Source organism: Adiantum capillus-veneris, chromosome 30 (assembly GCF_014529385.1).
Source record: "Adiantum capillus-veneris isolate H3 chromosome 30, ASM1452938v2, whole genome shotgun sequence".
Classification (NCBI taxonomy): domain Eukaryota; kingdom Viridiplantae; phylum Streptophyta; class Polypodiopsida; order Polypodiales; family Pteridaceae; genus Adiantum; species Adiantum capillus-veneris.
Window position 1 is genome coordinate 13,595,130 of NC_140960.1, and position 15,897 is coordinate 13,611,026.

Genomic DNA, 15,897 nt, shown 5'->3' on the forward strand with positions numbered 1-15,897 from the left:
TATTATATTTGTGTCTCTCTGTGTGTGTGTGTGTGTGTGTATGTTTTATTTGTGTGTCTGTGTGTTTGTGAGTCTGTGTGTGTGTGTGTGTGTGTGTTGTGTTTGTGACTGTATGTGTGTGTTGTTTGTTAAGACAGAGCTAGATATGCAATATACTGTGACAGAAACAGAGAGAGAGAGAGATAGAGGCAAAGGCAGAGGGAAATTTCATAAGCAGAGGGAGAGAGAGAGAGGGCCAAACCTCCTGAGGACGCAGACCTTCGTTATGTCGATGGGTCGGCTTGCTGTCGGAGACGCAGACGACGGCTCTCTCTCTCTCTCTCTCTCTCTCTCTCTCTCTCTCTCTCTCTCTCTTTCTCTTTCACTCACTCTCTTTCACGAGGTGTGGTTTTTCTCTCTCATGTCCTCTGTATATGACGTACAAAAGTATACGGTCTCAATAATGACCGCACGTGCCACAACATGCAATTATATTCTATTTTATAGTAACACGTGGGGCGCCGCCGTGTGTATCCGTTATAAGTGTGATTTTGAGAGAGAGAAAGAGAGAGAACAATAGAGAGAGAGAGTGAGAGTGAGAGAGCGAGAGAGAGAGAGAGAGCCTCATTACTGCCAGAGAGTGATAGAGAGAGAGAGTGATAGAGAGACAGAGAGAGAGAGAGAACCATAGAAAGAGAGAAGGAGAGAGAGAGACAGATTGAGAGAGAGATAGAGAGAGGGACTCCTTACTCTCAGAGAGAGAGAGGGAGAGAGACAGAGTCAGTTTGACAGACAAAAAGCAATGGAGGAGACACCTCCCTTGAAGTTTTTGCAAACCCCACGAACAAAAGGTGATCTCTCACTCTTTCTCTCTGTATTTCCAACAGTTGGTATAAATTGTGTGTGTGTGTGTGTAAACAAAGAAAAACCCAGACTGTTGTTCAACACACACACACCTCAACACATACTTCCATAGACAGAGACACACACACACACAGACACACACACATACACACACACATACACACATACACACGGACACACACACAGAGACATACACACTCTCTCTCTCCCTCCCCTCTCTGTCCCCGTTACTAACGGCGCGTAGAGCCAACCAAACATTGGCTGTAGCTCTCTCAGCGCGCCTATAGTATAGTTATGACTCTCTCTCTCTCTCTCTCTCTCTCTCTCTCTCTCTCTCTCTCTCTCTCTCTCTCTCTCAATTGTACTTAAGGCGCGCGTAGAGAGTTGCAAAAAGTATGTTGTCGTCCTTGCGCGCCTTTAGTACAAAGAGACACACACACACACACACACACACACACACACACACACACACACACAGAGAGAGAGAGAGAGAGAGAGAGAGAGAGAGAGAGAGAGAGAGAGAGAGAGAGTCTATGTGTATTTTTTTAATGTTCTTTGGAGAGAGAGAGAAAGAGAGAGAGAGAGAGAGAGAGAGAGAGAGAGAGAGAGAGAGAGAGAGAGAGAGAGAGAGAGAGAGAGAGAGAGACTTGTCATGTTTCCTGATGAATAGGATTAAGGTCCAGTAGGCAGAAGAGGCTGAAACCAAACCCAGAGCTTGTGCCAAGATTTCAACCTTTGCAGGCTCAGTTGCTTAATGTTTCTGCCAAAAGAACTGTTGACTTTTGTTAGGACATATCTGAAGAAAAGTCAATTTGTGAAGATCAATCAGAGAGGTCACCAGGGCAAGAGGATCCCTCACCCTACAAGGCTCCCTCACCCTGTACAGTACTTGTCAAGCAAAATACAAGAAAGAGGAATATAGACTTCTCAGATGATGCAGATGTGCTAGAAAGTAGTCCCTGTGCAACTAAATGTAAAGCCAAAGAGGATGTGTCTTCTCTGGAAGACCCAACTGCAACTGATGAGAGGCTGTTTGATTTTGCAGCATCTTGTGGTCCTGGGGACAAGTTTGATCTAGTTCATTCTATGTTTAATCCAAAGTTTGACATTGAAGACCTGTTAGCTCAGCACAATAATTTCTTGCAGTCCTACAGAGATAAGTTTGAAGTGATGGTGCAGGTAGGGAGGGTTGTTCTGCCCACTATGACTCTTGTGCATTTAAATGACTGTGGTGGAAAGGGATAGGGACTGAAGAAGTATAGGGAATTACCACCTTCTTGCCGACATTCAGCCTGCCCTTTGCACCAAAAAGAATGCAAACTCATTTAGGAAGCTTTTGGCTTTATGATTTACCTGAACAGCCTGTTTGGATTCCTCATGCAGAATCCTGATGAGGTGTTAGAGGAGCAGGATGCAGCACCAGATGAAGAATGCGAGGAGACAACTCATATACAAGAAGTCGAGGAGGTTGAAGATACAATTGACCTTGAGGTTGAGGCAATTGAAGTACAAAGAAGTAAGATGCTCTCTGTGAAAACCACAGAAATCAAACTTCCATTGGATGTCAGTAACTTCACTGAGAAGCATGCTCAGATGATGTTGCCTGTTGTGCCTGACTTCAGGATTGGAGACAGGACCTATATCTTCTTACATGATGTGCAAAGCGTCTTTTATTTAAGGGAGGATTTCTCCCTGGCTATTATTTCGAGAGTCCAAGAGGAGAGGAGTGGATTTGTTTCAGAGGATAGTAGTGATGATGAGGCAATGGAAACATCCAGCAATCCAATGGAATGCCTCCGAAGATGCTTTGAGAAAGCTGAAAAATACAAGGAGACACTACCTGATGAAGCCACCTTCCAAGCAATAAGACAAAGCCTAAGACCATCAACAAGTAACAAAGAAGTGGAGGAATGGTTTAACCATTCAGGTCAGGGTTCAACTACATCTGTAGACCTGTGGCAGGAAAACCTCTTTCTGCAGGATGAGAGCTTCATGGTAACTCTCTCTCTCTCTCTCTCTCTCTCTCTCTCTCTCTATGTGTCACTTCTGACATGATATGTGCAGTCTTGGATTGCTGACAAGGATGACTTCCTTCGCGGCGGACTCGAGAGTATCATGGAAGGGATGTGGACCTAGCGCAGTACCTTTCAAAGCTTTGCGAGTCGCCGATAGTAGTTTTTCACAATTCCATGTCACAAGAGGGTTCAATAGCAACTTACACATTCAAGACACTATCACACTTCTTGGGTGGACCCGTGCTGCCCAAAAGTGCAGATAAAGTCATTCTTGTGGACAAAATGTTTGCTAGAGATTGTTTTGGTTACTGCCTGGGCTATACAGGTGGTCGGGCAGCGTATTACTACACCTACGCAGCAATGGCACTAGCTCTTGGTAGACAAAACCCAGATGAACTTTTAGAGCATGGCAAACATCTCATGATTCGTTACAAGGGTGACGTGCCAAAAAACAAAATTGAACCTTCAAAATCTTGATACACTTCAAGTAGCAATTGTATAAGATCATGTATTACATAAATTTTGTACAATGTCATCCACTCAGAGTATCTTTCTCCACTTCTGATTCACATACACCATTGTCTCTCTCCACCTTCGTTGACTTCCACAAGCTCCGGAGTTGTTGTATGCCATTGATCTTTTAAATTTTTGTTGTTGTAAATGTCTGATGGCTTGTGCTGTTGCTGAATTTGCCAAGACTTCTTTTGCCTGCATTCGATGAATGATTCTACAATAGAACCATTCAAATAGTTCTCTCAAACTGTTAGCCTTGATTCGAGAGCCACCATGTCGTGTGTGCCTGAAATAAGCATTTCTCGCCATGTAATGAGACTTTTCCATCCCTTGGGTATTCCATATTGCCGGGTTCCCATACTTTTGTATAAAATATGGTAAATGATTGAAGATGATGTGCTGGATATGAAAACAGATTAGTTAGAATGTTTTACACTCACATATTTTCACATAAGAGAGAATGAAATACACGATAATACCATGTAGTGAGTAATCTGGGTGTCTGTCCATGCTGTCTTGAATGATTTTTTCAGAAGGTTGAGATTCTCCTTGAACTTGTTCATATCACCTTGTGACCAGTCATCTTTGTCGCACATCAAAAATAGGATGTCTATTGATCGCCAAACCTCAGCCTTCGCGTTACGAGTAGTTGGTTCTTGGTCTTTGACTGCAATATGTAGCTTTTTTCAGCTCTGATACTCTACCTTGCTAACATAAGATGTGTTATATATTTTTCCATGTTTTGTTAGCTTCGGATCTCTTGTACCTTGGGGTTTAGATAAAAACCTCCGTGCCTTCACCCCACCGATGGATGGTTTGCATGGGACATCCTTCTCAGCAGTTGATCTCTTTTCATCCCGCTGGATTTTCACATTGCCACCATGAAGCCCCATATCCGACAGTACCATTTCTAAGCACTGCAGGGCTACTTATCGTTCTGCCGAGTTCTTAATCTTCCAAGAAAATCCGATATATAAGTAGACCAATTTCTCCACAATTCTACAAAGGGCATGCATTGTACAAATGTGGACATTCACAAGTGGTATTTTCAAAACCGGTCGAAAAGCAGGATCCTCAATGTGACGTATTGGAGCTTTTCTCCACCACTTTGGGTCCATGACCTTTGCAGGCTCCATGCATAACAAACACGACGACTTTGCCATTGCACCCATTCCACAATTATACATGCACTTTAATGTTTTGAGGTCACCTGCAAGATGCCACTGAACTTGAAAGTCTCCCCTTCCATCTAGACGTAGTACCTCTCCCTGGTTAGTCTGTCGATCAATCACCTCCGGAATATTAGTTCGATGGAACACCCAATATAGAATCTCATGATCTTCTTTCTTTACCTGCAACACAAAATAAATGAGACTTAAGTAGACGTGAACATTTGAGCTTACCTGAGAATCTCGCTTACCTCAAACACACCAAGCCACCATATGTTAGATTCTGATTGAACACTAAAATATAAAGGATCATCATTGGGACACTTTGAGAGGGCTCTATTCATTAAAGTAATAGTAACACGCTCTAGCTTTTTCTCTTTAACAAGCTCACACTCATCCAGTTTTAACACAAAATGTAATACCCCTTGTGACTCTTCAAATGTGATGTTGTAAAACTCCACCATTCTCTTCTGTAATATCCGCAGGTCCATAAAAATATTATTGAACTCATCATATGCCATGTTTGCTCCATGGCCACTATAAGTTGCTTTAATATGAAAGGGCTGTCCAAGATAGTCTCCCTGTGCCTCGTTAAGCTGAAGCCTCTCTTTCCAAACACTTGAGGCTGATGGTAGAAGTTTGGATTTTATACCCTTCTTAACAAAGATGGATGAGACAGACTTTTGGATAGCCGAATATCCTCTTTTGCTTACACCAAGTGAATCAAGTGTGCCTTGTATCTCTTTTGCAGGCACTGAGTTCTCTGAAATAAAGAGGTCCACTACATTTCGTTGTAGGACCTTAAACTTCTTGTCATGTACTATATCTGTTGCCAGGCTTCTACTTATAAGTGGCTTCAATCTCTTTCCTATATTGGCTTTGGGGTCAATGTTTTCCTTGTCAGGATAGATTGAATCTCTACATGAAGACAATGCATAAGTAAATAACAGAAAATTTGCTTCACTAACACTATTTAGGCACATGAAAACAATGCATAACAAGAAAAAACAAAAAGATTACTTAGCTAAGACAATGTAGCCAACCAAGAAGCATCACCTTAATGCTTGGATTCTTTTCTTGAGACCTCCTGATGCAACCTGCAATGTTTCAAGATTGCGCAATTTCTTCTTTCGGATACGACCACCCAAGATGGTATCCTTCATTTGACAACTTCGCACCTTTCCTTTCAGTTCTTGTACCTCTGTTTTATGTTGCAAAATGGTAACCTGATCTGTAGAATGTAAATGTGAAAGGCAAACAATCTCACATTGTTGAGCTTGGAGAATGCCCTTGTAAGTTTCAGCTTCTGGGTTATTGTAAATCTCTTGTAAGAGATTTACAATAACCCAGAAGGCCCTTTTCTCCATCACCAGCAAAGGTCAATAAGCTTGTAGGATTGACAAACGGTGGAGACGCATTAGTCATTGGATTCTTAGGGTAGAGAGAGCCTTTCGTCCAGATATCTATGTGTTTATCTCCCTGAGCTCTGAGCGTGTCTATGGAAGCGGGAGGTATATGTGTGTTTGTTTTACTGCGCTTAATCAATGGTTGGTACTCATTGTCCAAATCAATGTGAAGGTGATATTTGGCTCGTTTCTAGGTAACATTTGTGCCATTTGAGGAGTGCGCCATTAGCCAAATGTGCAGGTTTAATGGAAAGTGAATAGCGGCTGCGCCTTCGTCCCTCCATGTTAGCCTCATTCCCTCCATATTGACGAGGTTCATTCAATGCAACTGAAAAGAGGATTATCCCTCAATCACTACGAACAAATGTTCATAAGAGTAAGGAATCTACTTAAAGTACACTTTTTGAACTTTTACTATGAAAGACCTAGCTCTATTATTTGCCATTTTTTCTAGAGAGAGAGTGCAAAAAATACATTTTCTTAGAAGGCCCTCCAAATGACCTCCGAAATTCCCTAATGGCTCATCTCTTGGAATGTCAAGGGGATCACTGACGCCAACAAAATAAGGAAGCTTAACAAATGGCTCAAAGATCAAACATGGGGCATCTGCGCTCTTCAGGAAATTAAAGTTGAAGGAGATGATCTCCTCAGAAGACTCAAGGAAGGACACCCTTAGTTGAGGTGGTACTCATCTTCCCACAATAGGGGCTCTGGAGGGACTGCCATTGGAATCAAGAATCAGCTAGCAGATGGGATTTCAGCTAGTCGAAGCCACCAGTATTGGTGCTCGGTCCAGCTTCCATCCCCTTTCAACTGTGAGCTGGTCTCTGTCTATGCTGGAGGAACCTCAGTCAAAACGGCTCAGATTTGGGAGGAAATATCTGCCATTCCAACGCCGATTATCCTCCTAGGGGACTTCAACATGGTTGAGTCCAGGGAGGATAGATTTATCAGGAAGGGGCAAACCCTCCAAGGTAACGAGAAAGCAAAATGGGAAGCATGCAAAGGGAAGCACGACCTTTGGGACTTTGGCAGTGAGGGATGCTTCACCTGGAAGAACTACAACAAGGGGGATCTTGCAAGGAAGGCTAGATTGGACAGGTGCTACTTCTCCCTCTCAACTGCCAATATGTTCAACAGAGTCAAGTCCAAGCCCAAATTCACCACATGTGCCTCTGACCATTACCCAATGGTGATCACATGTGATGACAAGTCTTCCAAAATGAGGAACAGTTGGTTCCACACGGATCCCCATCTGTTTGTTCTCACTAAAGTCAAGGCAAAAATGTCAGAAATCTGGACCAGGGCCTTCACCAACAAAGACACCCCCGGCTAAGAACTGGAACAAGGCCGTGAAAGATACTCAACACTTTCTCATTGCCACCAGAAAAGAAGCCACGCAAGATAGAAGGGTAAGGGCTGAGGAAATGTATGCAGAATTGGGTCAGTTGGAAAATTCTCAGAGCATGACAGCTCTCACTCAAAGTAGAATCTCCTCCCTCAGAAACCAGTTAAGAGTTGAGGAGGACAAGGCCTTGCAACACACCAAGCTTTTCTTCAAGGAATGGTGGGCAGGCAAAACAGATAGACCCTCAAAAGAAATGTTCAGAAGCCTCAGAAAAAAAAACATGAGAGATACTGTTCCCATGCTCAGCATCGACCAGGGGAAAGCCATCAATGAAGCACAGAACTTGGACTTCGTTAGGTTCCACTTTGAGAAACTTTTTAGCCCAAAGGAAGTCCTCACCGAGGAAGTTACCACCAACAGGGAAACCATCTGGAAGTTCAGAAAGAAGGTCATCCCACAGGAAGACTTGGCACTCCTTGACTGCCCTCTGAGCTTAGCCGACCTCAACATGGCCATAGAAGGACTAAAGCCCAACAAGACCCCTGGTCTTGATGGACTACGTGCTGAATTCTTTCAATATTTCCAAAAACTCCTCGCTCCATTTCTCCTGAGAGTCTGGGAAGAGTCGGTGAAGCTCCAAGCCCTACCCAACCTCTTAAATACAGGGGTGATCAAGCTGCTCCATAAAAGAGGGTCGAAGGATGATCTCAACAATTGGAGTCCGTGGACCATGTTGACAACTGGCTGCAAGATATTCGCCAAGGCCATTGCCAACAGATTAACCACTCATCTCTCCAAATGGATTAATGAAGAACAGAAGGGGTTTATAAAAGGGAGGAGGATACTAGAGGCTGTCATATCGATGTGGGAAGGAGTCGAGCATGCAGAAGAATCCAACCAAGATTTTGTTTTCATCAAAGTCAACTACGACAAGGCTTATGACAGGCTGGAGTGGTCCTTCATCCTGGATAGCTTGAGCCACATGGGATTCGGGGCCAACCTAGTGAGCTTTGTCAGAACCCTGTTCGGTAATGCCCATGCCAAGGTGGCCATCAATGGTCTTCTTTCTGAGGCCTTCAACCTCAACAGGTTAGTCAGACAAGGCTGCCCACTGGCTCCACTCCTATTTGTTGTTACAGGGGATGGTTTGAACTGTCTAGTCAAGGGCTGGATGTCGGAAAACCTGATCAAGGGGGTCACCCTCCCCAATTCTCAAAATCAGCAATGTCTTTCTCAATTTGCAGATGACACTAACGGATTGGTAAAAAATGAGGACGTGTTCCTCAAGAACTTCTGGAAAGCCATTTCCATCTTCTGCCTTGCTTCAGGCTCCAAAGTTAACCATGCAAAAACTGGAGTCAGAGCATTTCTTTCCCCCATTCCAAATTGGATGGCTGAACAGGGATGTAAAGTCATCCAAGAAGGGCAAATCTTCAGGCTTCTGGGCATCCCCTTTGGGTTTGGGGTCTCTATGAAACAAAGATCGGACTGGGTACTGGAAAAGTTCAGAGGAAAACAGAACAGGTGGTAGGGATTTCAAAGTAACCTTGCTGGAAGAGTGTTGGTAATCAATCACTTCATCACGGCCTACCTTCTCTCCTTCCTCAGCTGTTGGAGACCCCCAGATTCCCAACTAAAGGAAATCAGCAAGATATGCAGGAACTTCTTGTGGGCAGGGGACCCCTTTAAAAAGGGGGGAGCAAAAGTCAAGTGGGAAATTTGCATACTGCCCAAGAATTTTGGTGGATTGGGAGTCAGAAACATATGCGCTTGGGCTGACAAATTAGCTATCAAAACTATAATCAGAGCTTTGGAACAACCAGAAGCCGAATGGGTCTACCTTCTGTTCAGACACCTCAAAAGGTTCCACATAAAAGGGCAAAAACTATGGTGCCACCGCCCGTGGATCACAGTGTTCTTTGGAACACAAGAAATCACCCCCATTGGGTCTACTCTCCTCACATCTCTGTGGCAAGCTTGGGAGAGAGGAAGGCCTAGGTTGGGCTTTAGCCAGGAGCACATAAAGGATCAGAGCATCAGAAAGGAGGAATCGATTTGGTGGACCAGGGACCCTATCCCAAAAATCACCATCCAACAGGCCAGAACAGCCAGGAGAATTCACCTCAAAGGCTTTAGAGTGTGGGAGGATCTGTGGTGCAACACCAATCACTCCTGGCTCACCAACGAGCAGCTTATATCGACAGGCCTTCTCCAACCCTGGGAAGTCCAATTGCTGGAAACCAGAATCCAACAGTTCCCGAGAAGCTTCCAATGGATCTTTGAAGCCGATGTCACCCCATCAGCTAAGTGCATTAGATGGAATGGAGGGTGTACTCTTAACAACCCTCCAGATTTCATCTATGAGCCTGTCCCTCCTCTCCAGGTCACCCTCAACAGAAGGTGGGGACTGCATCTCGACAGAAAGCAAGGCTCTTCAAGTTCCAGTCGATATGGAACAAAAGTATTTAACCCAAACAGGCCGTCCTGCTGTGGCTCATCCTCCACAAAGCCTTGTGGACTGGGGCCGGAAGTCAAAAGAAAACCAGGGAGATGGGATATGTAAACGGTGTAATTGGACGGTGGAAGACATTCCCCACCTCTTTCTCAACTGCCACTTCAACCGCCCCATTCTAGCCCCGCTAGTCAACACCCTGGGTTACCAAATGGATTGGAAACAACTGCTTATAGGAGACTGAGTGGGCGTGCTGTCTGACTTCTGGAATAGATTTAGGGCCGAAATTTTGTGGATAATTTGGAAGCTTAGGAACTCTTTCATCTTTGTTCCTAACTTTAAACCCCCCAGTGTGAAATCTTTATATGCTGGGTGCTCTGTGCAGGACGCCAACTTAAAGCTCGAGCAAATGCGGATTTACCGACAGAGGGTGTCCGTCCTGAGAGACTCCCTTGAATTGTACACAAGAAGTACCGGCAACCTGCAGAGCATGCTGACTGACAACAACTCTCTGGACACCATCCACAATTGGGTGCAAGAAATGAGGAATGAAGTGGCAGAGCTAGCGATCAAATATGAAGAAGCGGTGAACTTCGCCAACAGGCTACAAGACGAGATCGACTGGCGATAAACCCTGTAAAGGAAAATTTGGCCCTTTTTGTAATTTTTTGGTATCAATCGACAAAAGAATCGGCAGTTACTCCTTCCCTGTTTATCAAGGGTACTACCCCGCTGTATACTCCCTATTTACCCATTCCTTGGGTGAACAGATGTAACATTTTGTCTCTCTAATCAATGCAAATGCTTATTTGGTTTTTTAAAAAAAAAAGCTCTTTGGTTGGCAAGCCATGCAAGGATCCTTGTCTTCAAGAGTCTTTGTATTAAATCATTACCTGCTATCATCTTTAATATACTTTCTCTGCTGTTGGAAACTTTCAAAGGCTCAACTCAACAAGATCATGAAACTATCCAGGAGATTCCTATGGGGAGGTACTGACACCTACAACAAGATTGCTAAGGTAAAATGGGAGGTGTGCTGCCTCCCAAAAATCAGGGTGGACTGGGCATTCTAGATGTCACCAAGCAGGCACATAAGCTTGCAGCCAAATGGATTATGAGATCAATGGATTTTGATGACTTTAGGGCCTCTCTTATTAAGAAACATATACAAACCTTTTCTGTGGTATCCTACCTCAGCTGGAAAGGCTTCTCCCTCAAAGATATCATTGCTTCACCTTTTTCTTTTAAACTTGCAGGTTCAGAATTGGTCAAAAGAATGTGGAACTCTTGGTTCGAGATTAAGAAGGGGGTTGTCCTCCCCCCCATTTGGCATCCAACTTTCATTTTTCATTGCAAGACTCTTTGTGGGTTGGCCAACTTGTAAAGAAGCTCTCTCTAGAACTCACTAGAAGCTCTCATAAATCATTTAGATTGGGTATCTAGAGCTGGAAGGATGTGCATAAGGATTGTAAATGGATGTCCACTGCTACCAATATGCAGGAGTATAGATTGTCCAAGGCTACAAAGGCAATTTCAATCAGAATCCAAATGTTCAGAAAAATCTGGCTATAAATACCACAGCCTGTCCAGAATCTAGGTCCCTTAAGACAATCTCCAAAGTGATCTATCAGTCCTACAACCCCAAAGGCAAGCTTGATGACAGTCTCAAGAAGAAGCTTAACAATAGATGGGGATTGAACTGGAGTATTAAACAATGGCAATACAGATTATGCTGCCTATGGGCCTTCCCAGAAGCCATTAAGCTAAGTTTTTTGATGTGGCTCATATTACACAAAGCCTTGTGGGTTGGTGCCACATCGAAGAGATTTTTGTGGCTTATGTCCTAGATGCAATCAACATGAGAAAACACTAGAACACCTTTTCTCATATTGTCCCTATAATAAGAAGAGTCTCAACTTGTTCATTCAGCAGAAGATTCATCCTCTTCACCCAGCTCCCATCGCCGCTAGAGATCTGCTGATTGGCCATGTCAAATATCTTGATATAGTGCTTTGGAACCTATGGAGATCTTGTCTTCTCTGGCACTTATGGAATTCTAGAAATGAGACCCTATTTCATGGCAAACATTATGAACTCTACTTCTCTTTGGTCTCTGACATTCAAAGGATCGATTCTTATGTACTGCATTGTATGAACTATTTCCCTAGCTTCCCTTTAACACAAGTGTTTCAAGAATGTAAATGGCAGTAGTGGAATCCCATTCTTCTCTCCGTGTTTTCCCCTCAAAGATTCTAATGTTTAGTAGTTGATCTTCCTTTTCCCTTTGGGCTTCCCAACCAGGGATTTGTATCCTTCCTCTTGTTCTCTCTTTTTCGTCAATTTATTACTACTACAACCCACCCACCCACCCCCCCCCCCCCCCCCCCCCACCCCACCACTACCCCCCCAAAACCCAAAAAAAAGAAGAAGAAGAAGCCTTCGAGCATGTGCATTGTAGGCCATGCGGCCATCGTTGCTTTCAAAAGAGAGAGTATCATGTTGGGTAGAAGTAATTGTAATGAAAGACTATAATGAGTGGAAGTTCTAACGAGATGAATACACATGATATTTTGTCCGCGAAGCAGCTGTACCGCTTTCAAAACAGAGAGTATCATGTTGGGTAGAAGTAATTGTAATGAAAGACTATAATGAGTGGAAGTTGTAATGACATGATATTTTGTCCGCGAAGCAGCTGTAACGCTAGTGCCAATTACTTGCCCCTTGTTAAACTCGGGGCAAGCTGTGGTGAAGACATGGATAGAACTCTGTTCAAGCTACCGCTCACAGGACTCCTTTACAATGGGGTTGTTCGCCTGCTCGTGTTGATGCAGAGCCTTGCAGTGTCGGCCAGCGCACAAGAGATTGGGGGAGTTTTGGCGGACACGTCGAATTTCCTGGATTCTGGGCTCGCTACGCTGGGTGCTCTGAGCGCCTGGACCAACGCCGCCGTGAGAGGCAGATTGGACTTCGAATGCGCTCTGAGGGAGGCCACTTACGTACACTGTTACACGCTGCAACTCTCGCCGGTGGAGTCCATCTGGGCGTTCATAGCAGATGCTGATGCGTTAGTCGTCACTTATGCCCTTTTCACTGTGGGGAAATGCAAGTTGATGGACAAGGCCCTCGCATGGTGGTTGGTAAACAGAACGGAAGCCACGGTGGAGATAGTTTGCTGCAAATGGTACAATGACGCAACTTCGGAGTGCGACGGCAACCCTGCAGCCGAGCCACATGCATGCGGGTGCTTGCTCATACCCTCAACTTTCGTCGATCGGCATTCTCTGTGGGAGCGAGATGTACACAGGTGCAAGTCTCACGATGATGGCACGCAGCAGTACGCTGTGGTGTACTGCCGAGACTGCGTGATGGCAAACTGCCACGGCCTCCTGTCGCCAGAGGTGAGAGATCGGGACCGGGACTACTGGGAAGCCATTTCCGACTGTTTGACCGCACTTGCTTACGAGAACACAGGAGGCATCATTCTGGCTGATGCTGATTTAAACATGGCCACTGTTGCTCTTCTCCGTCGATCTGCCATATCTGGTGATGAGCAGGCGAGGAACGCGCAGACAGCTCTATTTGACGTGCTGGACGACCCCGAGCGAATTGGCAGTGCCGAGTTTGAGAAGGCAGCCTCCGACAACAGTTCCGTGAGGTATGGGGTCCTGTGCCTTATGGAGATATTCATCCAGCTTGCGCTGGTGGTCACTCTGCACTTGGATGCTTTCAGTGCAGGGCTAGCAGCGAGGCGTATCATGCGGTCGTATGTTGGGGATGCTAGCGGCACAGGCTCCACGCTAGAGCTTCTCTTTCCCAAGATGTATGTAGGATCTGATTCGAGGCTCTTTGCGGCAGGGTTTCCCATAGGGCGCTACAGCTTGTGGCGGCTTACAATCATCTTGGCGATTCGAGGAATAGGGCCAGTTGCAGTTCTAGCTCTGTGGATCTACTTCATTCTTAGTGGAGACCAGACATTCCTCTATTCTAGGGCTTACACGAAGCGTCCGGCCTCCTGGGCGGTGTGGTACAGTGCTGCCGTCGCTGTCCTGCAGACCTTAACAGGCTGCACCATTTGTTACTATCTGTACGCCCTGTCCTCAGCTGCGGAGTGTGTCAAGGTCATTCTGCGTGTTTGCCTCATTACACTGGCTCAAATTGGCTACTTAGCTATAAGCACTATGTATGCTTCAAGGCAGATGATCTCGTGGAGGGTGCTGGTTGTGGCTCAAGAGATATTAATCACTGGGTACTGGTTTGTGTGTTGTCTGATGATGAGAAACAACCCCAGATCTGTCATGGGCAATTCTACCCTGGACTCGTGTATCAAGTGGTGGTATTCCACGACATTCCTTCAACTAGTAGCCATCACCACCATGGGTGGGCAGTGGAAGTAGCTAGGCGCGCCTTTCAACAAACCAAGAAATTTCATCATCTCCCTCCCCCCCTCTCTCTCTCTCTTTTTCACACACACGCACACACTTGGAATCTCGTGTTGATAAAGAGCTTATCATCGCACATATATTGTGAAGTCCTTTACAAGTTTAGAGAGGCTTGCTTACAGGAGGGCGGTGCTCCCCCTTTATGCCCTCGCTATCAGGTGCTTCTCAAGATTACAGGATCTTGGCATGGCGTGCAGGTCAACTATTGGCTCTACGTGTTGGTGACTAGGCTAGTCTTATTGGGTCTGCATGGTGGTGATTAGGCTAGGCTGTGACACCTCCCCCCCTTGAAGAAGAGCTGCTCGGGGTTGGAAGAGGTGGGAAATATGGCTTGAGACGAGCTACATGGGCTCTAGTCACAACTTTATTGCTCGAGCGATGTACCTTGTAGGTGTTGGTTCGTATCCTCTTCAAGATCGTGTATGGGCCAATCCAACGGTGTAACAAAGATTCACTCAGACCTCGCCGTCGAATGGGGTAATAAACACTTACCTGTGTGCCATCAGGGTATTCTTTGTAGGTCCGAGGCTCATCATAGAGGCGTTTCTGTTTGGCTTGAGCAGCATGCAGGTTCTTTTTTATAGAACTTCGTAGGAGGGGTAGGGTCTTGGATAGATAGGTTAGCCAATCTACAACATCTTGCTTGGTGGAGTTTGTATGGATGGTGTGGGGGTCAAGGGGGAATCGGGGATCCCAACCATACAAAGTGCGGAAAGGGCTCACTTTAGTTGAAGCTTGGACTGAGGTATCGTAGGCGTGGGTTGCATAGGGTAAAATCTGATCCCAAGTCTGATGAAGTGGATCGATGTAGGCGGCGAGCATCTGCTTCAATGTTTTGTTGAGGTGCTCGGTGAGCCCATTTGTTTGTGGGTGATAGGGGGATGTGAATAGCTGCTCAACACCGAGACTTTTGGTCAAGAGCTGCATGACATCACTTTTGAATTGCGTCCCCTGATTGGATAAAAGTTGATGTGAGCATCCATGCATGAAGATGACATTATGCAGTAATGCATGAGCGATAGTGGACGTCGAGCTATCTGGTAGAGCTTGAACCTCACACCATCGTGTGAGGTATTCAGTGATGACCAGCACATACTTGTTACCATTACAGTCGTTGGGAATGGGCCCATGAGATCCCAACCAACGAGTTCGAAAGGGGCACTGACCGAAATGGGAGACAAATACCCGACCTTCTGGTGTGGGTTTTTAATTGCTTGGCAGACTGCACACACTTGTAACTGTTTTGAAACTGACTGCCGCATCCTAGGCCAGTAATGGGCGAGTCGCAACTTTTGTAGAACCTTGTGAAAGCCGAGGTGTCCTGATAGGGGGTGGGCATGATAATGATAGATGTAGTGCTCGAGGACCATGCCCCTGTTGCATGTAAAGCCAAATTATGAATCTCCATTTGTGAGGGTGGGGTTTGTCACTTCTGATATCATGAATGATTTCTTGGATTGCTGGGTCAGCTTGCTGTAGAATGGGCAGCTGGGAGATGGAAATAGGAGTTTCGACACTTGTGACTTGTGCGTGTTGGAATTCAGAGCGAGAGAGGCCATCAGCAAGAAAGTTGGTGGATCCTTTTTTGTACCTAATTTGAAACTCGTATTCTTGTAGGGCTAGAACCCATCGGAGCAAACGACCCGGTGGATGGCTCTTTTGTAAAAGGGGAATTATGGGCTGGTGATCTGTCTCTACAATCACTTGAGTGT

General features: G+C 45.3%; 1 protein-coding gene across 1 annotated transcript; it reads left to right on the forward strand.

The window, feature by feature from the left end:
- The first annotated feature begins 12,262 nt into the window (after positions 1-12,262).
- On the forward strand, positions 12,263-14,179 carry LOC147417564 (uncharacterized). Its single transcript, XM_086507402.1, has 2 exons — positions 12,263-13,401; positions 13,477-14,179. Exons 1-2 carry the CDS (start codon positions 12,395-12,397, stop codon positions 14,138-14,140), a joined length of 1,671 nt encoding a protein of 556 aa, XP_086363528.1. The 5' UTR covers positions 12,263-12,394; the 3' UTR covers positions 14,141-14,179.
- The last annotated feature ends 1,718 nt before the right edge of the window (positions 14,180-15,897 follow it).